At 61.1% G+C, this 25443-nt stretch overlaps 1 protein-coding gene across 2 annotated transcripts; it reads right to left on the minus strand.

Moving 5' to 3' along the window:
* Window positions 1-125: 125 nt before the first annotated feature.
* Window positions 126-21026, minus strand: CPZ (carboxypeptidase Z). 2 transcript variants are annotated; one of them, XM_017645127.3, is made up of 10 exons: window positions 20831-21026; window positions 14873-15247; window positions 12450-12662; window positions 10448-10644; window positions 9797-9958; window positions 9185-9343; window positions 5559-5694; window positions 3843-3982; window positions 1259-1358; window positions 126-600 (listed from the first exon to the last, which is right to left on the minus strand). In XM_017645127.3, the coding sequence occupies exons 1-10, from the start codon at window positions 20916-20918 to the stop codon at window positions 233-235; spliced, it is 1938 nt and encodes a 645-aa protein (XP_017500616.3). In that variant the 5' UTR covers window positions 20919-21026; the 3' UTR covers window positions 126-232. The 2 variants fall into 2 exon arrangements, with proteins under 2 accessions (XP_017500616.3, XP_073094087.1); XM_073237986.1 differs by lacking the exon at window positions 12450-12662.
* Window positions 21027-25443: the final 4417 nt, after the last annotated feature.

Raw genomic sequence — 25443 nt, forward strand, 5'->3', positions numbered from 1 at the left:
CCAGGGATGAGCCAGGCCTGCCCTCATGCACCAGGGCCCAGATCCTACCCACCCCCCACCTGCCCAGCAGGTGCCTCTCACACAGAGCCTCTCATCCCAGCAGAAGGTGGACAAAAACACCTCAGTAACACGGACACGGCTTTATAGGATGTCTGTGGAAGATGCAACCAAGAGCCAGGAGCCCCTGGGCAGAGGTGGGCTGGGCCTCCACGTCCGGGCAGGACAGTGGCACCTAGTACCTGAGCAGCCAGCGTGGCTTGTGGTGGCTCAGCGACGTGAAGTAGGACCACCACCACGGCTTGCTCCCGCCAGCTGAGGGCTGCCTCCTCGCTCCAAGGGGATCCTGGCCAGGCCCCCCCAGCTCCCCATGCAGGCCAGCATCTCCCAGAGGGTCTCGGAGTCCAGGCCCGCTTCTCCGTGACCCAGGAAGGACCTGCTTGGGTCCGGTGCCCAGAGGTTGCAGGATGAAGTCCACTCGACCAGCCCTCCTCATCCGGTCAGGGATAGTGACCTTCTTGATGACCTTAGAGTAGCCAGGGGCCTGAGCAATCACAATGTGGGACCCCGAGGGCAGCAGCCTCCAGTAGTCACCATCTGGGGCTGTGGGTAAATAGACACGATTCTCAGACTCTGCTGTGAGGTAGCCCGGAGGGCAGATAGATCCCAAATTTACCCTTGCCTCTGCACAGACCTGAAATGTGCTTCCCACCTCCTACTTCTATCAACTCCTATTCATCCCTCAAAGCCCTACTTAGGTGCCCTCTCCTCTCCAAACCCTTCACTGACCAACCCCATCCCCATCTCCAGCTCACACAGTTAGAAACCTCTCCCTACTCTGGACCCTGTTTCTACCAGATGCCTCACATGTACCATAATTTTTAAATAAGCTCTAAAATCCCCGAGGGCACCCAGAGTCCATACTGGACACACCAGCTTATCAGTGAGCTGTAAACTGGGATATGAACAAACAGGCTCATGATTAGAGGGAGCCGTCCCCTGTCATCTTTGAGAAGGTGGCGTTTTCCCAGCAGGGTTACTTTGTGAGAAGTACACCGTGTGTCTACTATCCCCAGTGGCCAGGACCTGAGCATGTGCTTTCCCGGCCAAAGGCTGCAGAGGCCCAGCTGGGGGCGGACGCAGACCCTGGGGTTCCTGCCCACTCTCCTCAACCAGGCTGGTCGGGCCTAGAGGAGTGCCCGGCATGCCATGAGTATCTGCAGGAGCCAGCCACTGTGACACGGCCCAGGAAGGTGCTCACCCGTGGTGACATCGTGGCGGATGCCCTTGACCACAATCCGGGCGTTTTTGACCGGCTTGCCAAATTTGTCCATCACCACGCCTTTGATGCCCCGGTGCACCTGCAGGACAGGCGTGTGAACAATGTGCGTGCTCTCCAGAGAGCCCGCACAACCTGCCCAGCCAGCTTCACCCATCTCTCCTCGGAGCTGGAGTCCCTGGGGAAACCAGCCCTGCGCAGCCCAGCTCCGCACCAGCCCTCTTGCCATCCTAAGTCTCCCTCTCTGAGCCTCAGTCTCCTAATCTGTGAAGTGGGGGTGACTGGTGAGCCCATCTCTGGTGTCTCCCCTCTGGCAATGCCCCCCTGTCCCAGGTGTGTGGATGATGCTGCCATCGTGCTCCAGGGCCCGGCTGACACCTCCTGGGCCAGGAGCCCCGAGCAGAAAACCCCCTCAGGTCCACCTTCAGACGCATTGGGGCCTCCTGCCCTCACGGCCAGAGGCAGTGTCAGCTCAGCTGGCTTCTCTCTGAGGTGAGGTCCTGAAGGTGGCCTGGGGGCACTGGGAGGCCGCAAGCCCAGGGGTGGGTCCTGGTGTCAGCCTGGCCATGACACCACCTGCCCTTTGGCCTTGGACAGGCTGCCTGGCATCTGAGCACTGTCTGCCCACCTGTGCAACGGGGTGGCGGTGCCTGCCTTGGGCGTTTGCATGCTGGTGAGTGGGAACCGACTCGTGGAGGCACGGAGGCAGAGCCCGGCCGCAGGACCTGCCCCCCACTGGAGTCTGGTCCACGCAGAGCTGGGTGTCCCAGCAGACGCCCCCACACACAGCCAACGTTCAGGCAGGCTAGAAAGCTGCTTTTTCCAAAAGAAAGCACGCTCAGAACTGCCTGAGCTGCTCACAATTCTCCTAAAAAACACAGGCAGTGGACAAGCCGCCCTGCTCCTGCTCTGTCGGGCCAAAAGCAACTGGGGCCCAGAGGTCGCGTCAGAAGAGGCCAGGACGGCTGGGCGGGCAGGTGGGCCGCGGTGCTGTGAGGGATCTCCAGGGAGGCTGCCAAGTCCCTCATGCTGCCCCTCCCTCTGCTCAGCACACCTCGCTGGCTCCTGCACCTGCCCAATTCCCTTCACCTTCCAAGACACAGCTCATACTCCTCTTCCTCCAGGAAGCCCTCCCTGATGACTGGCCACACAGGGGCCTCCTCGGGGCTTCCGCAGTCCTGGTCTTCCACTCTCCCAGCCCCGACCTCGTTATGAGGCCATCATCTGCCCCTCTCCCCAACCCAAGAGCCAGGCCAGACACACAGTAGGCCTCGTTTAACGTCAGATGGCACCGGCTAGGCTCTGTGCTGGCCCTGTTCTCAGGCTGAGGCGTCATCTTCATGCAGAACCAGGGACGTGGACCTCTCCACAGGGAGGGAGACATGCACACCCCTTCCCTGTAGACACCCACCCGAGGCCTGGCCAGGATCACTGTGGGAAAGGCCTCGATGGGCCACGACAGAGTCCATCCTCATCAGAAGCCCCAGCACAGCTTTTCTCGGGGGGCACCCTCGGGGGCCGGCCATGCCCAGCCTGTGCTCTGCCTTCCGCAGTATTGCACTATTAAATCTTTATATCCCCAGACTTCACATACAATATCCACAGAGCAATCCCAGCCCCACTTAAGGCTCCTTAAAGCTCATTTTCACCAGACAGCCGTAAAATGGAATGAGCGAGGGGTCTGGCCCAGAGCCGTCACTGAATGATGACCTGCCCCATGCAGTGAGAGGTCGTTGGCCCAGCCATAAAAATGACACTCAAACAGCGCTAATGATGTCCAGTTCTTATCTGGGGCTCGGCCTTCTTCCTATTGCTGCCGCCGCTGATTCAGGAGCCTGTGCTTGCTTCTTACCTGGAGAAAGGCTCCCGATCTTTCTGGAATGGAGGGGACATGAGGTTTGAAGCAGGCAGGTTTGGGTTCCAGCTCTGCACAGTCACTGGGTGACACTGGACAGACCCCGTCCCTTTCTGACCCTGACTCCCCTTCTGACTGGCTCATAGCCACTGAAAACTGGGAACAGGGGCCCATGCATGGCTCGGCCACCCTGGACCGGAGCCACCCTTCCCCAGCACCCCACCCCTCTGCCTGTAGCATGGGGCTGCCCCGTCTGCCGCCCTGGACTGCTGTCAGGATGCAGTGCCGTGGGGGGATGCGGTGCTCGCAGCCCTCTCAGCACCCCCTCCGGGCAGGGCCGCCTCTCTCCGAGGGCCCGCGCCCCACGAGGGTGCTCTACCAAGATGCGAACCGTGTGGTTCTTGGAAACACTCAGGGGAAAGACAGCAGAGGCTTCGGCTCTCCCCTACGACATCCCACAGTCCTCTCAAGGGCAGCGTCCTCCTTCAGAGCCCCAGGAGTTCCTGGGGATGAGCCAGGCACAGGACGCTCGCTTGAGGGGGGCAGGGAGAGGCGGGGACGCCTGGTCCCTGGGCCCCCAGTCGCCGAGCCGCTGGAAGACCGGGCCAGGCGCTGAGTACCCACACGAAGCGGCCCAGCGAGGCTGAGGGGGCTGCCTCGGGGACCCCATCGGTCACCCCCCGCGCCAGGCAGAGGCCACCCAGCGCTCACCATCTCCACAAAGCTGAGAAGCGGCTCCTTGTTGTGCTGCCAGATGGTGTAGAGGGCCTCCTCGGGGGGGAACTTGACGCAGCCCAGCTCCACCGTGATCTCAAAGCAATTGCTGTGCAGGTAGTTGAAGTCGGACATGCCTGTGGGACAGGAAGGCCTGAGTGCCTGCCGGCCCTCAACAACCCCACCTGCAGGTGCTGAGTGCGGAAAGCTGCGAGGGGCGTCGTCATCCCACTTTACAGACGACGGATGGAGGCACAGTGGTTATGGCTCCTACCCAAGGACCCACAGGGGAGGCACCGAACTGCACTTTGAACCCGTCTGAACCCATGCAGTTGGGCGCCCATGTCTCTGGGCTTCCCCACCACCCCACACTGCGCCCAGCAGGTAGGGTCTGAGCAATTTCCAGGAGAGAAGCCAGCAGCATGTGGGGCCACACATGCGCCTGGTGTCCGTGCTGCTGGCCCTCTGGGCCTGGACCCCAGGGATAATAATGTCCATTTGCCTAGACAGTCCCCAGAACGGCCTGGTGGGGAGGTCCTGTCCCCTCCAGACCCAGGGAGAACGCAGCCCTACCAAGGCTGGACAGCCAGCCAGGTAAAGCACAGAGAGGCTGCAGGGCCAGCTGGACTGACCAACCCCGCCCCTCTGCTTTTGAACTTTCTTGTCCAGCAGAAGCCGCAGCCATCCTGCAGGGTAGGCCTACAGCAGTGACAGGGCAGCCCTGTGTGGGGAGCAGCCGGAGACCCCCGCCCTTCAGAAGCCAGGGGCCTCTGAGCCTGGTGCCCAGCAACCACTGTTGTCAACTTAACACTGGCAGTTTGCAGAGCGGCCACACCCCCATCCGTCTGGCCCCCCTCCCTGGCCACTGGCCCCAGGCTGTCCCTAGGTCTGTGTTGTGGTGGAAAGGGCGCCCGGCAGGCCACCCCCAGGCTCAGCTCCTGCAGGTCCTTTGCAGACCCTGGTAACAGGGTCATGACTGAGACCCAGAGCCCTTGCCCTGGGAGTCAGGCAGCCCGTACGCCTGGGTTCTCAGAGGCAAAGCTGCCCTGTCTTCCGGAAAGAGCCACACATGCTGGTCATGGGGCAGCAGGGGAAAGTTTGCTGGGCAGAAGAGTGACCTGGCTTCTGAGCAGAAGCCGAAGGGGCTGTGCTCTCTGCCCACACATCAGGGAGGCGGGAGCCATGCAGCCCAGCTCTGCCGCCTGCAGCTGGACCTGCAACAGGTCCTTCTCCTGTCTGAGCCCAATTTCTTCATCTGCCAAACGACATAAAAAAAGAAGCCCCATGCCAGGCGGAGGTGGGCAGGCAGAGCATAGAGGAGTGTGGCCAGCCCAGCCCAGCGGATGCCCCTGTGGCACCCAGCATCACGTGCACACCGCCCTGCTCCACAGGGTGTCAGAGAGACAGCCATGAAGGCCAGTATAAGTGCATCTCCGGCAGGATTTGGGACATGAACACACAGTCCTAAAGCGTCCTTGTGTATTTCTCTGACATTCAGGTTTAACTGAGGGTCCTGTATTTCATGGAACAGCCCTACATAAGCCCAAGACGCAAAAAAGAATTGGTTACAGGTGAAACTATGAACTACGAGCTCTCACGAAACAAACTACAGAAATGGCAAGGGGAGGGGACCGGTGGTCCCTCCACAGTGGTCACTCCCCTCCCCCTCCCCACCCCCTGCTCCCACCCCTTGGCCCAGCCCCGGGGCCACACCTCCTGTGAAGCTGTACCAGTCTGCCCCATTGATGATGCTGCCCTGCTTCAGGAAGTTGCCCCCACACCTGTTCTCCGACCTGTCCATCATCATGGGGTGGACGTCGGCATAGGCTCTGGCCAGAAGCTTGAACATCTGGAAAGGAGACCAAGAGGGTTCCTGCGAGGCCAAGACCCAGGGTGGGGCACTCTGGGATGCCCCACAGCTGGGCAATGGGGTGAGGGGCCTCCTGCGTGCAGGACCTCAGGACAGGCAGTTGTCTGCTCAGTGGGCACAGTACATGCAAAGGCCCGGAGGTGGGCTGATCAGAGCTCAGGGTACCTGCGGTGGGTACTTGGGTGCACATGGGCTCCTGCACTGCACCTGGCTAGGGTGTGTGGGTTTCTCCCAAGAGGAGCCACACTGGATGGCTGTGTCCATCATGGCTGGCAGAGGGACACAGGACACAGCCCAGGGGGCCTGCCATCCCCTGGGTGGGCATCTTGGGGGCAGGGCATGGCTAGGGGTGTCTGGGATTCCTAGGTATGGCAGGCATCCCCAAGCCAGCACTCTCCCCACCACACCCCCACTCCAGGCAGGGGCGGGGGACTCCCCTCAGGTAGGTCTCAGCCATCTACAGGCCCCAGGGCAAGATACAGAGCATGACCCGGGGTGGAGGCTCCCAAGTGGGGTCAGATGGATGAGTGGCACCCACGGCCCTGAGAGAAGCCTGTCCTAGGGAGGGGCTCCTCTGTAAGAAAGTCGGGGGTGCGCAGGGTAGGTCAGTAATGAGGAGCTGCTCCAGGCCGGAGCGAGGGTCTCCCCCAGAAGGGTCATGGCAACTCAGACCCAGGACCTGCAGTTTTGGGAAGGAGGGATCCAGTTTCTCTGGGGTAGGACTGTGCTGTTCACTTCGGTCCTACAGACACAAAGCAGACCCTAAATATAGGCCTCATGGCTGTCGTGGGCAGATTGGGCAGCCATTGGGTGGCAGCCCTTGCTGCCCGCAGGCTGCACTCAACAGCCACCCTCCTTAGCCACGGGTCTGGGGGCCCAGGCGGCCTCTGCCTGAAGGTACTGATCGGGTGGTTTCTAGAACTTTGCCGTGGGTCCCACCTCTCTGGCTGTCCACCATCTGTCTGCAAAGAGGGGCATGGGCTGGTGGGGGAAGGTGGGCCCAGACTGCCCCAGGTTTGCGCCCAGCACCTGCCCACCCTACCAGCCTCTCTCTCTCCATCCCACCCCAGGGCCCTTCTCCTGTCTGGCAGTCAGTCCCGCTGCTGCCCTGCTGCCCCAGGAGAGCAGGGGAGTCCCCATCAGTCCCCAGAGCCCCAGGGAGTGCCAGCACAGGTCTGCTGGGAACAGCCCAGCCTGGAGTGGGGGGTGAGGGTCAAGGACATGGGAGGGACTCCCAGCCCAGAGGCCAGACATGCACAGCGAGGGAAACACAGGGACGCAGATGCAGTGAAACGAGCTGGGGTGCCACAGGCTGTCAGGAGGGGGGCAGAAAGGGATTCATGTGGGGCCGCCAGGCCCCTGGGGAAGGGCCACGCACCCAGCTAGCATGCCTGGGACCCTGTATAAAACCGTAGCCCCCTCCCTCTGGGGCATGGGCTGGGCCAGGGAGGGTAAACCAAGCGGGCAGAGCTTGAGCAGAGCTCAGTACTAGGATTCCAGCAGAAGGGGCAGGTGCAGGGGGACTGAGGGGCTGGAGCGGGAGGCCATGGCCCACCTGGGGGCCTCAAATGCTGCCCTGTGGCACTGGCCCTCACCCACAGGGCACCATGGAAGTCTGCAGGGTGCTTGGGACACCCTGGCCAGGCCCTCCGCACGCTCTCCCACACCCATCATCTCTCCTGGGACCCTGGTTTCCACAGAGACCACCACTGGCTACGGGCCTGAGGAGCATCGATCGAAGATGGATCGCTGGTGGGGAAGGCTCATTGTTCTGGCTCTGGTGGGACTCATTGAGGTGAGCAGCCCCCGAGGGACACCTTCAAGCGACTGCCTCGGAGGTTCAGAGTTGCTGAGCCTGGCGCTGAGGGGCTCCTGCTGAAGACCTGGCCCAGGTTCTGGCCCTGCACTCTGACAGCACTGTCGGGCCAAGGCCCAGCCCATGGTGACCACCACCCAGTCACCCCTGGGGGTGTTTACTGTGCCTGGAGCACAGGACGGGCACCCCGGCTGGCCCTGGGCATGGGCTGGCTGCAGGAGTCAATGAGTGAGCGAGCCAGCACAGGCGGAAGGCGGGCAGGAAGGAATGGCCCCATGGGCACAAGGGCTGCTCTCAGGTGCCAGGCAGGGCACCAAGCCTGGTTTCCCGCCCTCCCACCCCCGCTCCCATTATAGTCCCTCATTCCCAGCCCTGGCTCCTTCTGAGTGCCTGCAGGAAATCACCTCTTCCTTCAAGCTCGCTGGGGCAGACACCACCACAGGGAAGCCTTCCTTAAGGCCCAGGCCGGGTTGGCACTCAGTGCCCACACACACACATGCCCACACACAAGTGCAACCGAACACACATGCCCGCTGCATGCCTGGCCTCCTGGGCCGCCCTTTGTTCTGGCCCTGGCCACACCCTCCTGTCCTTGCCCATTCCTGGCTCCGTCTCCCACCCTAGATTAGCAGGGCAGGACCCAGTCCTGCTGGTCTTGGTGGCCCGGACCCGCTGTGCACTGGCAGGGGGCTGGGTTAGGCAGAGCTGACCTCTGAGTGGCCAGGAGGAGCTGTCTGCGCAGGACCCAGGAGCTGCCCCTAAACACCAGGTGGAAAGTTCGGGAAGGTGGCAGAGGGCAGGGTGGCTTTCCACCCAACAGGCCCACCAGGAGGCCTGCTGAAGGGCTCAGAGAGCTCAGACCATCCCCAGACCCCCCAGAGGGCAGGGGAAAGGGGGGCAGGCCACAGCTGCAGGGTGGCAGGGCGCAGGCCGGTGTGGGCAGTTATCCAGTGCACTTGGCCTTTGCATCCCTAAAACGGGGAGAGATCAGCTTCCACACCCCTCCCAGACCTGCCTGCATGAGCTCCAGGAGCAGGCACGGGGAGGGACCCCGTCAGGGCTGGGGGGCTCGGGGGCTGTGCCCTAGCTCAGGGAAGGAGTGGGGCTGGAGAGGGGGCCCGCCATCATCGTCGGTCTCGTCCCCGGCTGGCCTGACACAAAGGGAGACTGAGGCCTGGAGAGGGGCAGAGCCTCCCCAGGGCCCAGGAGAAGTCCAGGGCCAGAATTCCTGCCTGGACCCAGTGCATCCCAACCCCCTCAGAGCCCTACCCTCCACCATCCGAGGGCCCACGGGAAGGAGGGAGGCAGTGAGCGGAGCAGGCCCATGTGTGGGGCAGCACTGCCCTCTGCCGGCCTCGCCCAGAACCACCTTCCCGTTCAACATAAAACACCAGGCGACCTGCCAGGCCCGGAGACCCTGGGCCCCAGCCCCCAGCCCGGGAGCTGCCAGACAGGAACCTGGTGGAAGTGGGTGCACCAGAGCAGCGACAGGCTGCGTGGAGCTGCTGCAAGGCCTCCTGGAGGAGGAGGCTTTGGAGCTGTGCCTGGGAGGCTCCTGGGGGTTGGCAGCTCCACGGGCTTCCCTGAGCTCAGAACAGAAGCAGCGCCACGCACCACACCGCCCTCCTGCCCCGGGCAGGTCTGCCCTCTCACCTTCTCATCAGGCGTGGGCGAGAACATCTTCTCCTCCTGCGGGTGCTTGGAGAAGTCAAAGGGGTAGGACACCACGAGGTCACCGCCATGGAGGCTGGCTGAGAGCACGAAGGGGGTCGTCCGCATCCACTTCATCATCGCCTTCGTCTCAGGGGCCACCTGCCCGGAATACAGGAGGCCACCCTCAGGAGCGGACATGGCCCTACTAGCCACCTGGCCAGGCCACATGCCCCCCCTCCCACCCTGTGCCTGGAGGAAACCAGACCATCCCGCCTTCAGGAGCCCCTTCAGGCCGCCAGCCTCTTGCTTTCAACTCCTTTCCCATCTCTTGGGGACATCACCCCCTCCAGGCAGCCTTCCAGGGCTGCTGTCACTGAGCACCTGCCAGGCTCTGGGTGCTTCCAGTATGTGTTCTCTGCATCCCAACAACCCAGCGAGGACGTGTCCCTATTTCCAGGCAGATAACAGGCTCAGAGGGCAGAGGCTAACCACCGGGCTCCCTTGCCCTGTGGGGTACCATGCCAGAGGGGCCCGAGTCACCAGAGCCCCTCCCATGCAGTCTGTGGGCTGGCCCTGGGCCTCAGGGGTGGGGGCGGGAGCAGCGGCTCCTACCTTACCCCACCAGTAGTGCTGTGGGATGGCCATGTGGTCACTGCGCACGCCACGTGATGCGGCCACACGGTAGTATTCAGATGTCAGGTCGGGGAAGTTGCGGTTCAGGTCCAGGTTCTGCGCATTCTGCCTCCCACTGGTCCACCCATTGTAGCCAGCACCCTGAAATGTAGAACATCCCCCAACTAGGGATCAGCACGCCCCACCCTGACTCCTTCCTGAGGGAGGCCACAGGGCTGGGCGGAGGGGTGGGGCCAGGCCGAGGCACCTCCCTGGCTGTATGGGAGGGACTGGGGAGCGCAGCCCTGAGCTCTCCTACCATCTCAGCATCTCTGGCCTCAGGGCTTGCACTGGCTGTTGGGCCTGTGGGACCCCAGCAGGTACTCGCCCTGCCTGCTCAGCTTCCCTGCCCTGCTCAGAGGGCTTCCCAACCTCCAGCGGGCGCACACGCACTCTCCCGACTCCCCTCATCATGAAGCTTCCCCAGAGTGCATCACCTTTAACACACCGCAGGGGGGACCTTGCCAATGACGCCTGCTGGTGCTTGTCCCCATATGGTGGGTGCATGCTGCCCCTCAGAAACTGCTAGTGGATGAAGAAGGGGGGTGGGGGCCACGGCCCGTCCCATGGGCTTCTGCACAGGGCGCTCACCTCTGCAGCTGCCACCTCGTAGCCATCGGGGTTCATGGAGGGCAGCAGGTGGATGCGGGTGGTGTTGAGCAGACGCTGGATGCGGGGGCTGCCCAGCAGGTACTCGGAGCACAGGTACTGGGCCAGGTAGATAAGCACCTCCCGCCCCGCCACTTCATTGCCATGGATGTTGCCGATGAGCTTCACCTCGGGTTCCACTGGGGGGAGACACAGTGACCTGGGACCTGTCTCAAGGTCCCGCAGGCCCTGGAGACTTGGGGGCCCACACAGCGTGGGTGGCTGGATGTTTGGGGACCTAGTCCCACTTGTTTTGGCCTAAACATCTCTGTGACTAATGAGGCTTCATCAGGGTCGTCAGTTTTATTGAGCTTATTTCTTATGTTTAGCCATAATTATTAGCATGTAGCATAAAGATATTAATTAATAATAATACATGGTTTCATGGGTTTGTGTGAATTTCATTCATAGGTACTATTCATGTTTGTGTTAAAAGTTAAGGCGCACATTGTACTTAGATGGGAAGGCAGCTGGTGCTCAAATGACAGACGGAAGGAGTGGCAGATGTATGGACACGGATGGAAGATGGACGGGTGGGTGGGTGATGGATGGATGCACAGAGGATGCGCGCAGGATAGAAGACTGGTAGACTGCAGGGAGAGAAGAGTGGACTAGAAGCCTGGCAGCCTTCCCAGCTGTGTGACCTCAGACAAGTCACCGTCGTCTCTGAGACTCACATTGCTCATCTGGGAAACGGCACCTCCTCCCTGGCCGTGTGCAGTTGGGGAGCAGACGCCCATGCCCCTCCCGCATTCTGAGGGTATGAATGTCCTGAGGCTGTGCACAGGCACCCCCTGGCCCTCTCACAGGGCACTCCCTGCACCCACACAGTCACTGCTTAGGGCTAATCAGAAGTCAAAACAGAACTGTCTTCAGCCCCAAGCAAGCCACAGCGGAGGGGAGGAGGCGGGCGGGCCCCGGAGGGAGCTGGGGCTTTGAGCTCATGAGGGGCGAGCTGCCCAAGCCGCTGGCGGGATGGGAACTGGGCCGAGTGTGGCCAGCCCACCAAAGGAGCAGGAGCCACTTGGCCAAGACGAGGTGTGTTCTTCGGTGACTTAAAGGGCTGACGGTCTGATGGGGATGGCTTCCAGACCTGTCTCATCTGGCTCACGACGTCCCGGGCACAGATGCTGAGGGACAGGCCGAGGAGGGACTCCCTGGCAGAGGCCAGAACAGGGCCCCGTACCAATGCTGTCTGCGCCCCGGAGAGGCTCGTGGTCACCCTCCCTCACCACACAGAAGAATGTCCCGCGGGCCAGGGGCTGTGCCTTTCCCAGAGCACCCGGTCCCCCGGGCCCACCGGCTCTTCCTCCGCCTGCCCCTGAAATTCAGCTTCTCCATCATTCTTTCCAGCACCCACAGCCCTGGCCTGAGGGGCCCTTGCTCAGCTACAGGAGGCCCTGCCGGTACCCAGCTCTGCAGGTTCCCACGCAGCTGTCCCTCACATCAAAAGGGGACCTCTGAGCCTGCTACGAGATGCTGAAATGGACGTGGTTTTTTAAAATGGAGAAAGTGCTTATTCACATCAGTCTGTGAGAGCACGTTTACCAACCTGAGGAGCAAACAGCAAGTGGCCAGGGCGGGCGCCCCATATACCTGTCTGGGGCCCAGGTGTGCCAGGGCAAGAGCACCCAGTGCACAGAGCAGCTTCCTTCTCCCTACAGAGGCACATAGGGCCTGGCCGCCTGCAGCCACTGGAAACCCTCACTTGACTCCCCCCGACAGCCCCAGGACGCTGCCTCTCCCGCCTGCCTCCCCTGTGAGTCTCAGCTACACAGTGGGGCCGTGCACTGCAGGACACCAGATTCCCCACCCATGCCCTGTCCCCAAACACTGGGGGTTTTGACTAGGATCCCAGACCCCAGATTGCCCACCCCAATGCTCTTTCCCAGAAGCTAGCCCACACTGGGGTCCCACTCGGGCGTCTGACAGCAGCAGGGCTTACTCAGCTCATGCTGGCCAGGGCGGCTGGAGAACTCAATGACCAGCAGCTCCTTGCCATTAAAGCTGCGCCCGATGCTGTAGGTCTTGGCAATGTGGGCACAGCGGGCTGCCGTTCGCTTCAGCACTCGCACCATCTGGGCGTAGGAGTGGTGGGTGAAGTGAATGAACGTGGACGGCAGGCCGGAGGGCGGTGCCTCCTCGGTGTCCAGGCTCCCTGGGGGGGAGAAGGTGTCCAGGCTCACACTGGGGGGAGCCTCAGCCGCCTTGCACCCTGCCAGCTCTCAGGCCTGCCTGCTGCCCACCTCCACGGGTGGCTCCAGCTCCCGGGCCACTGACCACTCCCAGCGCCCTCACACCCCCCACCACATGGCAGCAACTTGGCTGCCGGAACTCATGCATCCTCCTTGGATGGCTCCCCAGACAATTTGCACTTAGGTTTTTAATTAAAATTCCCTTTATAATACTTAATATGGACAGCTAATAACAGCACCCAACAGATGTGTATAGCAACATAGTTTCTAAAGTTATTATGAATAAAAGTAATACATGGTTACTTTTAAATCCATAAAACACAGAACAGGAGACTATAAAGGAGAAGCTCCCCACAGACACTCAGCAGGAAAGGCTCTCTGGCTGTGGCCTGGTGACTCGTGTGCTCCCGTGAGCAGGAGCGGGCATCCTTCCAGCCTGCCCCCCTGCCGTGACTCCAGACATCCTTGCATTACCCCTGCAGTGGGGAGCATGGTACAGGGCAGGAGGCGGGAGGGGAGGCTGTGCCCGTGCTTTACAGTGTCCTTAGGGAATTCCTGGACTTTCGGGTCTCAGGAACAGGTGGTTTTCAGTGCAATCTGGCGGCTGCCAGCTTCCCACCCCCTCAGTAGGGCGCAGGCACTGCCTCCTGCCCCCACCCAGGGTCCAGGAGCCACAGGCTGTCCGGGCCTGTTAACGGTTAATGCTTTTTCCCTAAAGTGTCTCACTTGCCCTGTGGTTTTGTTTCTGCTAAAAATGGTTTTTGAGGGAGGAAGAAGCAGACGAAAGCGGCGATTTGGTAGTGGAGCTGCCCAAAATAATCTCTCCCAAGCCAACTCCGCAGGCTTTCCCAGGGCAGGGGGGCCGGCCCTGCAGAACGTCTGGTTCGCATCCTCTGCCTCCGGCCTCACTCGGCGCCTCTGCTGACCGAGTGTTCCGCCCCCACACATGCAGAGGCTCCTATCAGCTGGCAGGGCCCTGCCTGTGGACCTGCACAGAGGCCTGTGGGGTAGATGGATCCTCGTATGCCAGACTCAGCTCTGGGTCTGGCCCTGAGCCCCACACAGCCAGGGAGCAGCAGACCTCGAAGCCAGGGCTCACCAGAGACCAGTGGGGACCGAGGGTGCTCCCTATCACCCTCGGTACCCCCACACACAGCCACATACATGGCAGGTGCTCAGTGACTGACAGACAGAGAGATTGATCCATTCATCTGCAACTGACGCACTCGCAGCAGCTCTGCCAGGCAGGAGCCCAGGGCCCTGCTGCCACCTGCAATTAGAGGGCTGGAGCGCCGGGTGGGGTTTGAGTGGACAGCAATGTGTGGCACTCGGCCCCAGATCAGAGCCTGGCTGTGCCTCATGACGTGAGTGTATGAGAAGCCAGGAGCAGACGCCGTCCTGCGCAGCCCAGGACAGCACACACTGACCCCACGCGGCTGTTCAGTCAGGCTTAAATTCATCAAGGCCAAATAGAGCAAAAACCGAGATCCCCAGCACACTAGCCACCGTCCCTGTGCTTACAGCCATCTCTGAGTGGTGGCTGCAGTCTGGGACAGCACAGAATAGAACATTTCCCCTGTCACGGGGAGTTCTCTCAGCCAGGGCTGCTGGAGGAACTGGCGCGGTGGGCCCTGGAGGTGGGTGCTCTGGTCCAGCCCCTGAAGGCAGCACCACAGGTCCCTGAGCCGCAGGTCCACGCATGTGGCTGGGGGAGGGTGGGGTCACCTGCAAGACTCCTTGCACACCTCCTGAGACGAGAGGCTCACCACCACCCAGGGCTGCCCCTTCTACCTCTCCTGGTTTTTCCGCATGAGAAACTAAAGCCGACCCTCTGCAGCTGCTCCTGCTGTTTTCTGGAGCTCACAGGACAGCAAAGACCCCACTGGAGGAGTCTAGCTCCAGCCAGTACCCTACATGCAATCTTCCAGGCCCGGCCACAGGCATTTGCGGCCTGGCAGACCCCATGCACTGTCCTGCCCACACCAGACTGGGACACAGCCAGTGCACCACAGTTTTCTGGAGGGGGTCTCAGTGAAGGAGACCCCTGGCCGGCCAGATGCATTCCCAGCCTGGGCACCTGCATTCAGGGCGAAGCTGGCTGAGGCATGCCCCCCACTCTGACACCTGGACACCACTGGACGCCCCGAGCCCCCGCACTCTGGCCTCCACTTACCCCGCAGCACCTCCAGGGGGTCATAGCATCCTTCCTCCTCGCGTGCAAAGTAGAGGCTGCAGTCAAGGAAGTAGGGCCAGGCCATGTCGATGGCATCGAAGGCGGGCTGGCAGGCCTCCCGCAGGCCCTCGCAGACGTGCCGGCAAGGCCTGCGCACACGGCTACACTCGCACCGGGGGGCCAGCACGGCGCAGCCCAGCAGCCGCAGGTCGGGGTTGCACTGGCCCTCCAGGAGGTGGTGCAGGACGCTCAGCAGGATGTACTCGGAGCTGGACTCCACTGCTTCCCGAGACCGGTGTTCCAGCAGGGTGGGGAAGGCCATCTGGTTGTAGGAGGTGTCACCGCACGTCCTGAGCCGCAGGTCCACGCATGTGGCTGGGGGCAGGCGGGGTCACTGGGTCACGCCCTCCCACCGTGACTCCTGCAGTCATCCTCGGACACTAAGGGCTGGCCCTGCACACAGACCCACCCGGGGCCAGGGCCTGCAGGGGCAGGGTGCTCATGGGCTGGCAGGGGAGAGGATGGGGCAGGGGCTACTTGGGAGGAAGGCCAAGTCTGTGGGAGGACCAGGGAAGGCCCCTACCACTGACCGTGCTCGATTGCTTACAAGCGAGTGAGCAGGGCAGGCAACTGGGCCTCAGCTCACACGTCTGCAAATGAATGCAGGAAAGCCAGCCCTGCTGAGGGCTCGCCACCCTAGGGCGCATGAAAGAGGCCAACAGACCCTGGGTTTGGCAGAAGCAGGTGTAAACCATCCCAAACCAAAACCCCTGAGCAAACGCATCCCCAGAAATGCAGTCAACCTGACTACCCGGTGCCTCTGGGAAAGCAGCTGATCCCTAGGTGGTCAGCTTGGGCTCAGGGCCTGGGGGAGACGGGTCGGTGAAGACAGCCATGGCTGAGCTCGGCCTGACCCAGCTCTGCAGCTTGCAAGGATGCTGTAAGTACAAGGTCTTCACCACCACTGGGCATTTTCATGTCTGGTCATTATTGCTATTTTTCCAGCCAGGGTGGCCAGGCTGCGCTGTCCCATGCTCCGAGGCCCTCTGAGACTGCCACAGCCAGCCCCAGCCCCCTCTGGTAAGGAGACGTGTACCCGTAGCCACTGCCCTGCGCTGATGCCCCCCATGCTGCCCCCCTCTGTCCCCAGCCACACTGTCCATCTAATGGTACAGTTATAAGATTTTGCCACTTTTCCAGTCAAAGTTTAGAATGGATGGGGTACTTTCTGTTCAGCATTTCTCCACTCAAAACATTTTATATACTTTATTCATAGGCTTTTGTATTGGGAACAGTTTCCTGCTTTATAAAAGAATCTAGTCTGTTACTTAGAATACACCAGACGCCAAATCTGGTGGGAAGAGACTTGAGAAGAAATGTCCGCTGGGTCCCTCGGGCGCATCAGCTCCCCGCTTTCTTCAGAGCCATCCCGGGAGATCCGCGTGAGCGGCAGGGCCCCGAGAGGGGAGGGGCAGGCGCAGGCCTCGCAGCCCAGAGCCAGGGAGCACCGGGGTCAAGGGAAGATGCAGTGGGCGCACCAGCCGCTGCCCAGCCCATCGGGAGCCAACTTCCTGTCAGCCAGGGGGCAGGGAGGTGGAGGGGGGAAGGCAGGGACCCCGTCGGCAGGACCCTGGTGGGCAGAGGCGGCACGGAGACCGTGCAGCACGGAGGGGGGGCCTTACTTTTTTGTTTTGCTTCATTTCTGTTTAAGAAGGGGTGTGGGTTTGATTAACGGGCCACATTGTCACCCACTTGGGGACCCTGGGCTCAGCTCTCCAAACTGCTGATAGTGCGAAGGCCCAGCATCTCTCCCCCAGCACAGAACCGAGGATGCCCAGTACCGTACCGCTGTCTGCAGCAGGCAGCCGGCGGCAGCTGCCTGGAAGGAGGAAGGGAGACGCTGCCAGGGGCGCAGGCCGGGGCCCTCGGGCGCCTCCTCACAAATGCGCTAAAGGTGGCTGCTCTTGGGACAGCAGCTGTCACCCCCTGAGTGCCCAGGCCACCCAGGCCTGGGCTGACCCTCCTCAGCCTGACCTCAAGCTCCGCAGCAAGTCTCTGCCCTCTGGTAACCCCTCCCCAGGTGAGGAGGCCGAGGCCCAGAGAGGTCACCCCACTCTCAGGCAAGGCAGCCACAGAGCCCCGGGTCCTCCAGCTAGTCCCAAGGCCTGGGGCCAACAGCAGCCAGGCGCCCACCAGGATGGAGAGTCCTTAGCTAGAGTTCACCATCTCTGTGGGGTACATACTTCCAGGGGCCAGTATCAAGCTTCTAGCAGCTGAACAACTGATTCTTGCAGACTTCCCAAGTATGTAGCAAGCTTTCCTTGGAGCCTGATTCGGGGGCCCCAGCTCCTTGCCCCCCAGAACTCTCTGCAGCCATGGTGTTCCACTGTTTCCTGAGTTGGGGACCCTCTTCCCAGAGAAGAGAACAAACACACAGAACTCTGGCCCTGCTGGGCTGGCCAGGCCTTCCTTGAGGTCCAGACATGTAGACGCAACAGTGAGACCCCAGGGAAAGCCACCAAAACCCAGCTCAATGCCACCCGTCAAGTCCCCTATGAGAAGCAGGTAATGCGAGCTCAGAGAGCGCCGAGAAGGAAGCGCTGCTCAGAGACAGAGACCAGATTTAAGGCCCAGCTGACCTTGGCCTTGCTGTGCAGAGTCCCTGGGGGAGGGCAGGCTGGTGGCAGAATAGGGGGAAAACAAGATGGGAAAAGTAGGTGTGGGGCGAAGGCCAAGGGCAGACAGGAGCTCGAGAACCAGAGGGAAGAGGCCCTGTTCTAATCCTGGACCTTCTCTGAAACCCGGGCCTGAACCGTGAGCCTGGGACGAGTGGGAGCTGCTCCCGGGGTTAACGGTGCGACACAGGACTACAGGAATCTACCTGCGCAAACGTGAGCCCCCCAGTGCTGGGGATGCAGGAGGGCGGGCTCTGGGCCTGCCCGACTGGCCAGGCAGCTCCAGCTTCAGGAACCTGTGCTCGGTTTGCCCTCTGTGGACTGGGCAACCACAGTCTGACCCCTGTGCCAACCAGCTCCCAAAGCTCCTGGGGCCCATGTCACCACCAGGTACTCCTACGATAACTCTGATTTCCACCCTCACCACTGGCAGCAGAAAGGGATGCACACAAACTCTTGCATGGTGTGCAGCCGGGTGTGCGCAGATGACCTGCAGGAACACGCCTGCCACCCTGGGACACACGGCTCCGTCCTTGCCCAGGTAACCTGGTAAGTGAGCGTGGGTGAGCCCTGGGGCCATGAAGGATGGGGAAGATGTGAGCATGTATGAGCCCGGCAGTTGTGGAGGGCAGGGAAAATGCCCCGCACCGGACCCAGACAGCACTTGGCCCAAACTCCACCTGTCACAGGAGGGAAGCCCTGGAGTCACTCTTTTCTGCCTCTGTTTCCCCTCCTGGCCTCACGTAGCTCCCAGTCTTCCTAATTTACAGAGGAGAAAACTGAAGCCCTGTTGTGGTTCAGTCTCACTGTAAAATGGGGGCAATAATAGCAGTGCCCACTGTTGCTGCAGGATCTGGGGAAATAATGCCACATTAGGGAGAGAGCAATGGGTGGCTTCATGCCCTGGGGCCACTGCAGCCACATACCGCACAGTGGCACAATAGCCTTCGATGCTCTCACAGCCCTGGAGGCCAGCAGCCTGAAATCAAGGTGCCGGCAGGCCAGGCCCCCCCGTGGGGCCTGACGGAGACTCCCAGCAGTCCTTGGCTTGTGGCTGCATGACCCCAGTCTCAGCTCTGTCATCACATGGCCCTCCTGGGGGAGGGGGTCTGTGTCCAACTCTCCCTTTTCTGCTAGGGACACCAGACATTGGATTTAGGGCCTGCCCCGAGCCAGGATGACTTCATTTAATATGACTCCATCTGCAAGACCCTGTTTCCCCATAAAGTCACTGTCATGGTACCAGAGGTTAGGACTCCTACATATCTTCTGGGGAACACGATTCAACCCATAACCAAAGTTAAGACCAGGGAGGGCCTTCGGGAGCTCGGGGGCTGGGTGGGGTCAGGGGAGGAACTCGCTGCCCTAGCCACCCTGTCCAGCATGGAGCCACAAGCCATTATGTGATACTGGATGCAAAGACCAAACTGACATGTACCACCGGTGTACAATACTCACCAAATGTCAGTCTCAGCACCAAAAGATAGCGTAAAATATTTCATTCATAATTGTTATATTCATGATGAAATACTGAAGCAAAATAGTGGCTTTTGTTGTTAATTTCATCTGTGTCTTATTACCTCTTTAGTGTGACTACTAGAAAGTGTAAAATTATGCAGGTGGCCGGCATGTTCCCTTGGCAATGCTGACCCACACGTGACCCTTACAGCTCTCCACCACAAGGTGTCAGCGCGTCTGCAGCCGAGGAATGGGGAAGGCCCGGGGCTGGGTCTCCCTCCCCCTGTGCGAGGACCGGGACAGGTCGTAACTCCCGGCCAAGCACCCTCCAACAGAAGGGAAACCCGAATGAAGGCGGAGATCAGGCCCTCTGCTCAAGGCCACCCAGTAGAGGAGAGGACTCAGACCCTCAGATCCCAGGCTCCCCGGGAGGACTTGGGGGAAGGCAAGGGACACGCAGAGGGGAGGGTCTGGGCTTGCTCTGAGGCCCCGGGACAAGTGAGATGGGGACATGGGTCTGGTCCCTGGATAGAGCAGCCTGGACCCGGTCGCCCGGCCTCACCCCATCCCATCTGAAGCCTGGAAAGGGCACTCGGCTCCCTGGACGGCACTTGCCCCACGCCCTGGAGGAGGATTGTTTCCTGTGAGTCTCCGAAGCCACTAGGGCTGCGGCCAGGGATGTTCCCTACCCATCCCTCCAGGACAGGAGGGAGCAGCCTGCGCTGCTGGCCTCCAGAGGAGGCTGCTGCTCTTCTTGGGGAAAAGTCAAGTCAGGGAGAGCTTGGAGGAGGGGACCGCGGTCCCTGGCAAGCCTATGATTCTGGACATTTCCTGGGGTCTCAGGGCCACTGACACCTCAAATTCCATCTACATCCAACATGCTCACCTGTGCACATGCACATGTGCACACACACACACACGCCTTGCCTAGCCTGGGCTTTTCTGCAGAGTGGGAAAGGAAAGGAGACAGGGAGGGCCAGAAGTGGGGAGGAAAGACAGACTGAGAGAGAAGAGAAGGGACGGACTGGCATTGGCACTCTGGCAGGGGCATTCTGCTCCTGGCATATCCTCTTGGCTGCAGTCAGCAGGTTCTCAGGTACCACAACCCCCTGCACTTAGACCTCAGATCTGACATGCCAGGGCCCCCATGCCCAAGGGGAGTCCCACCCTCCAGGGGCACAGATGTCTGCTGTTGATAAGGGCCCTGAGGACAGTGGGTCTGGTGCACCCCCACCTTTGAATATGAAGGGCCACAGAGGCCCACTCAGGAGGGCAGATGTGGCCAGGATGTAGCTCAGGACCCGGGGGCCTCTGCCCACTCCCTGCACCCCACTCAGGTGAGATCACAAGCTCAGGCGCACCCCCCACACCAGGATCCCCACGTCCACTCCTTCCCTGCCTCAGAGCCCTCAGGAGCACCCACCGGCCCCCAAGGGCCCCTGTCGCCTCCCAGGGGACTGTACCCATTCCCAGGCTCTCTGCACCCACTTGGGGAGAAGCCTGCATCACCGCCAGAGGTGGGAGGGAGGGGTCAAGAGTTTGCCAAGGCCCAGAGGCCGCCCCTTCCTGGAAGGACCAGGGACCTTGGATGGCCTCTCCTGCGAAGTCCCATCACCTGCCCCCTGGGACCTCCTGCCTGCTGTATCTTGACCCAGGAAGGATCCCTCCGCTGCCCAGGCTGCCCACCGTGCCTGCCCTGGGGTCCTGGCCTCCTGCGCCAAGAGACCCAGGGCCCCTCCTGGGCAGACCGCGAGGTCCAAGATCACAGGGCACCTACTTGGGCGACGGGGAAAGCTCCCATCCCACACAGGTGGCGCGGCCTTACCGGAGGGGTCCCGGGCGGGCTCGCACCCGGGCCGGGCGGTGACGGCGGCCAGCAGGGCGAGGAGCGGCAGCGGCAGCGAGGACGGCATGGTGGGCCGCGGGCAGGCCGGCGGGCGGCGCAGTGATGTGGCACTCGGGCGGCCGTCGGCCGCGGGCTCCCGCCCCCCACCAGCCCAGGCGGAGTCGGGTTACAGCGCCTGCCGCCAGAAACTGCATGAAGGGGAGGCCCGGGTCCAGGGAGGGATGGGGCAGCCAGCCCACTTCCCCCGACACCCCGCCCCTGGGGTCCACGCCCCCCGGGACTCGTCCCGCCCCCCACCTGAGGGTCTGGGAGCGGCCTGCACATCCCCGCTCATCCGGTCTAGAAGGCCAGTCCCTGGGCAGGCGGGGCTGGGACCGGGCTGTGAGCCAGCTGTGACCCCAGTCCACTGTGAGGCAGTGTCCCCACCTCCCCACCGAGTCGGGGTGTGGGTGCCCGGGGGGAGCCTGTGAGGAAGGTCTAGGTAGGGCCTGCCCCTCAGCCTGTCCCCTTCTGCACCCTCAGGAAAAGACCCCCTAGTTTGTGCCAAGCAGGGCCTCACTGGGGACCTGGCACAGGGGTCCTCAGTGAAATGTGGCAGGCCACCTACTCAGCACATTAAAGGACCACAGATGACCCAGGGATGGCATAAAGACTCACAGGGCATCTTCCCTCCAGCCCTGCCAGGTGAGGGGGCAAAGGCAATGCAGACATTCTGCCGCCCTGGTGCCCAGCATGCCCAGCAGCCACCTCGGCAGGAGTCCTCGGGGGCCTGGGAGGAAAGGTGGACCTGGAGGCCCCAGTTTGCTCTCTGCCCAGAGCTCCTCTCTCCCCCAGTCAGGCCTGCTTTGGGGTCTAGCCCGTGCTCTGGACGCCCCTCCATGGGACTGACCAGTGCTGGCTTTGCCGTCCAGATGTGCGCACATCTGCCTGCCAGCCGCTCTCACAGCCCCACCGCTGCAATCCAGCCCAAGTGCACATCGGTGTGCTTGTGCCTGGGCCCTGGGGACAATGCCAGCCAGACAGGGGGTCCGCAGCCCAGCAGTGCCACCTGGGCCAGGTCCGCGGCCCCAGGTGACCTCTAGAAGCCATGTACATTTTTTCCCAGCTGTCCTGGGGGAAGGAAGGGAGGACCCTGGAGCGGAGGCCTCTGCACCCTAAGGCCCTGGACAGTCCCTTGGTCCAGAGACTGGGTAATAGGATGGAACCTGCTGTGGAGTAAGTGTTGGAAGGGCTCCCACCTCCCCCAGCCCTCCCCCCGCTCAGGGAAGGAGCCACTTACTGCACCCTATGGCTCTACTTGCCCATTTCAACACCTCAGGAGTCCAGGGCACCTGATGCCCAACGCTGCCCTCTTTCCACCGTGCTGGCAATCATGTCCTACCAGAAGCCATTTCCTTCCTGCCAGTCTCCTGGGCACTTTCCTTTGACTCCCGGTCTGAGGTCTGTGCCCCACGCCGGGAGGACGAATGCAGACCCCACGCTTGCCTAGGGCCAGCTGGTGGGGCACGTTCTCAGGGAGGTGTGTGCCCTTCCTTCCTGGTGCCAAGGGGGCACACGAGTCTCCTTGCGGTCCCTCCTGCAGACAGGCCGAGTGAGTCCTGCCCTTAGTGGCCAGCTTCATGCAGGCATCGACCATTACAGTCCCATCTGGAGGTATTTTTCTTTCTGAGTGGTAGACGAAAAAATGGTAAAGCTTTAAATTGGCAGCATTTTAGATTTGATGAAAAGGGTCAGTGTTAGTTATTGCTATTTTTAAAGACCCAGTGGGGAGAATTTGGCAGTCCCTTCTTAGACCAGCCTCTCTCCTCCCGGGTTAAGTTGGAAGGGACACCCTCTCACTCAAAGCCCCTTGGCCAAAAGAGCCGAGTGGTTCGTCAGGGGCAGGTCACAGACAGGCTGACCCTCCCAGGGACCAAGAGGTGTGCACGTCCTCCCCATCCCACCAGCGCCCTGGGTCACAGGCCAAGGGGCTGGGGCAGTGCACAGCCAGAGCTGCGCTGTCAAGCTGGGGCCAGGTGGGCCGGCAGATGTGAGCAGAGGTGAGGCTGCAAGAACTTGGAGACTCTGGCTGGGCCGCTGAGCCCACGGTGGCTGCTGCAGGACAAGCTGCCAGGCTAGAAGCTGCGCTGGGTCGTGGACAGAGTGCAGACTGCCATCCTGCGTCAGTTTCTCCACCAAATGACTCCGAGTCAGTGGCTCACCTCAGCGAGCCTGAGAGCCCTCCACTGAGAAAGAGCATCATCGCCTGCTTCAGGGCTCACGCCGATAGGGTGAGGATGGCTGGCAGCCTGGGGAGCCCACAGGTGATTGGGAGTTGCTTCCTAGCCAGGAGGTGATGTCGGAGCACCCCTCCTACATGCCGGGCTGAGGCATCAAGGCCTCTGGGAGCAGCCCCCTGCCCCACCCTGACAGCACCCCATCCCCTGCTGCCTCCAGAACAGGGCTCAGCTCACCGAACTCACCACGTTGAATGCATCAGTGAGAGCCCACCCACACAGGCGTGCTGCCCCTGTGCAGTGGGGGTGTTCTCATCACGCACAGCCTGGGCGAGGAGTGGCCATCGAGGAGGCTGGCAGTCCTCCGTGTGTGGGGTCTCGGACCCTCTGAGAATTGCATGGGAGCTGAGGACCCCCCAGAAGAGCACGCACTGTGCTGGGTGCTGTGGGCTCACGTCTGGTACAGAGCGAAGCTTGCAGGAGAGCTGAGCAGCCTTGCAGCACATGTGGTGCAGGGTCTAGTGTGGGTCATCTGGGAAGCCCGGCAGGGGATCCGCTTTCCTGGTAATTAGACAATTGGCTTTAGCATGATGCAATGGCAGCATTTTTCTCCTTTGCAGGGAAACAAGAAGCATTTTGAATAAAATGTTTATTTGGTTCACAAAGTTCTTGGGACATGACACAGTTTTGCAATACCTTTAAGAGCATGTTGAAAGCATCTTTCAAATTAAAAAAGACCACAAATCCAAGGCCAAAAAAGCACAGCGAATGAGCCACGTCAGCTGACAAAGGGAATGTTCTAGAATGCCTGGCATGGACACACTACCGGCACACCCCTGGGAGGGGCCTGTGCCTGAGTGGTCTTCTAGAAAATTCCATAGTGGATCAAGGAAGGCAAAACAGGACAGGTACAGTCATCAGCTCTATTAAAGGCCGTCTCTTTCTAACCATGGCGTTTTCCGCAGGACAGGACGCACATCTTCCCTTGAACGGACTAAGGCTGCAAGAGCAGATTTTAACAGGGTGAGGCTGTGGTGACACGGCATCTGCCCCGCCGGCTGGCATGCTCCACAGCCCCGAGAGGTGCCCAGGGGGGAGGGAGGCCCGAGGCTCACGGCCTGGCTCTGCAGCTACAGACAACACAGGCCGCGCTCTCCTGCGCCAGCACCGGGGCACCCAGGGAGCAGGGGGCTCTGGGCCCGGGCACCCCCAGGAACCAGGGAATGAAGCCCGTCGACACCGCTCACCCCTGCAGTCCAGGCCCAGGGCTGGAGGGATGGCTTTCGTCGAGCTGGGCGGTGATGCTTTTTAAAAGTATTTCCTGACTACTTAGCTGCTGCTTCTTATTCCTAAAAATAATGTTTTTTTAATTGCATCTTATGGGGAGGTGCTGGGGAATCAGCCAAGAAAAGCCAAATGACACCGGTTACTTGGAAAAGGATTTGTCCCACTAGTGACTGTGAGGAAGGCCAGGAGCAGACTGTGGTGCGTGTCTGGATGGGAAGGTCTCCGGACCTGGGGGGGTGGCCAGTGCCGCACGCCCTGTAGGACCCTGTGGGCGAGGCCTGTCACAGAGGCTGAACTACCACGTGGCGGGCCCCCAGTCACGCAGCCCACCCCTAGTTCAGCAGAGCATGGCCTGGTGCCTGAGGGGCAGGGAAACGGTAACAAATGGGCCAGGGCAGGCGGGCTGTGTCTGTTCATCTGCACGTTCACTCACACAGCCCCCTCTGCCGCGGGCTTACTTTTATGCTGGGCACATTTTTTCCTTGAACTGTGAAACATGACAGATGTGTTTGTGATTCCCGGACACGTCTCCTGAGTCTATCTGACAATGACAGCAGGTGCCTCCCCCAGCCATGGCCCCCTCAACCACCAGACTGAGGACTTTAGGGAAGCTCCACCCTCTCTCGGCTCCCCCAGGACGGAGCAGGGGGGCGGCAGTTGCAGAGGAAGGCCCCTCTCTCCCAGCCGCTGCCCCCGGGACACCTGGGCTCTGCCTGCTAACTCACTTGACCAGCTCATGATGGCGATCAAGAGCCCCAGTGGTAGCCTTGGGAGAGGGGAATCTCTTCACAGGAAGGCTCTGAACATACAGATCTCCACGTCCTTCCCCAGTCGAGATCTGATCCTTCCAGTAAACCCAAAAACGCAGACAGGATGCGAGCATGCCCGCCAAGCCCAGTTCATGTGCATTCTCATGGGCAGAAGGGGGGCAGAGGGAGCTGATGGCACAGTTTCCCAGGGGCCCCATGCCAGCCTGCACTGAGCGTCCTGCTCTGACCACAGGCTGTCAGATCTGAGGTCTGGGCCCCCAAACCAGACTCTCCATAGCATTTATCTTCCAAACCTGGACAGTGCTGGGAGAAAAGGGGG

Source organism: Manis javanica, chromosome 5 (genome assembly GCF_040802235.1).
Source record: "Manis javanica isolate MJ-LG chromosome 5, MJ_LKY, whole genome shotgun sequence".
Taxonomy (NCBI): Eukaryota; Metazoa; Chordata; class Mammalia; order Pholidota; family Manidae; genus Manis; species Manis javanica.

Coding starts and splice junctions, on each gene's coding strand:
- CPZ (XM_017645127.3), bottom strand. CDS start 20,918: ATGCCGTCCTCGCTGCCGCTGCCGCTCCTCGCCCTGCTGGCCGCCGTC. Junction 9,344..9,796: donor AGCACTACTGGTGGGGTAAG/GTAGGAGCCGCT, acceptor TATTCCGGGCAG/GTGGCCCCTGAGACGAAGGC. Junction 5,695..9,184: donor CGCCCACGCCTGATGAGAAG/GTGAGAGGGCAG, acceptor TCTCCTTTCCAG/ATGTTCAAGCTTCTGGCCAG.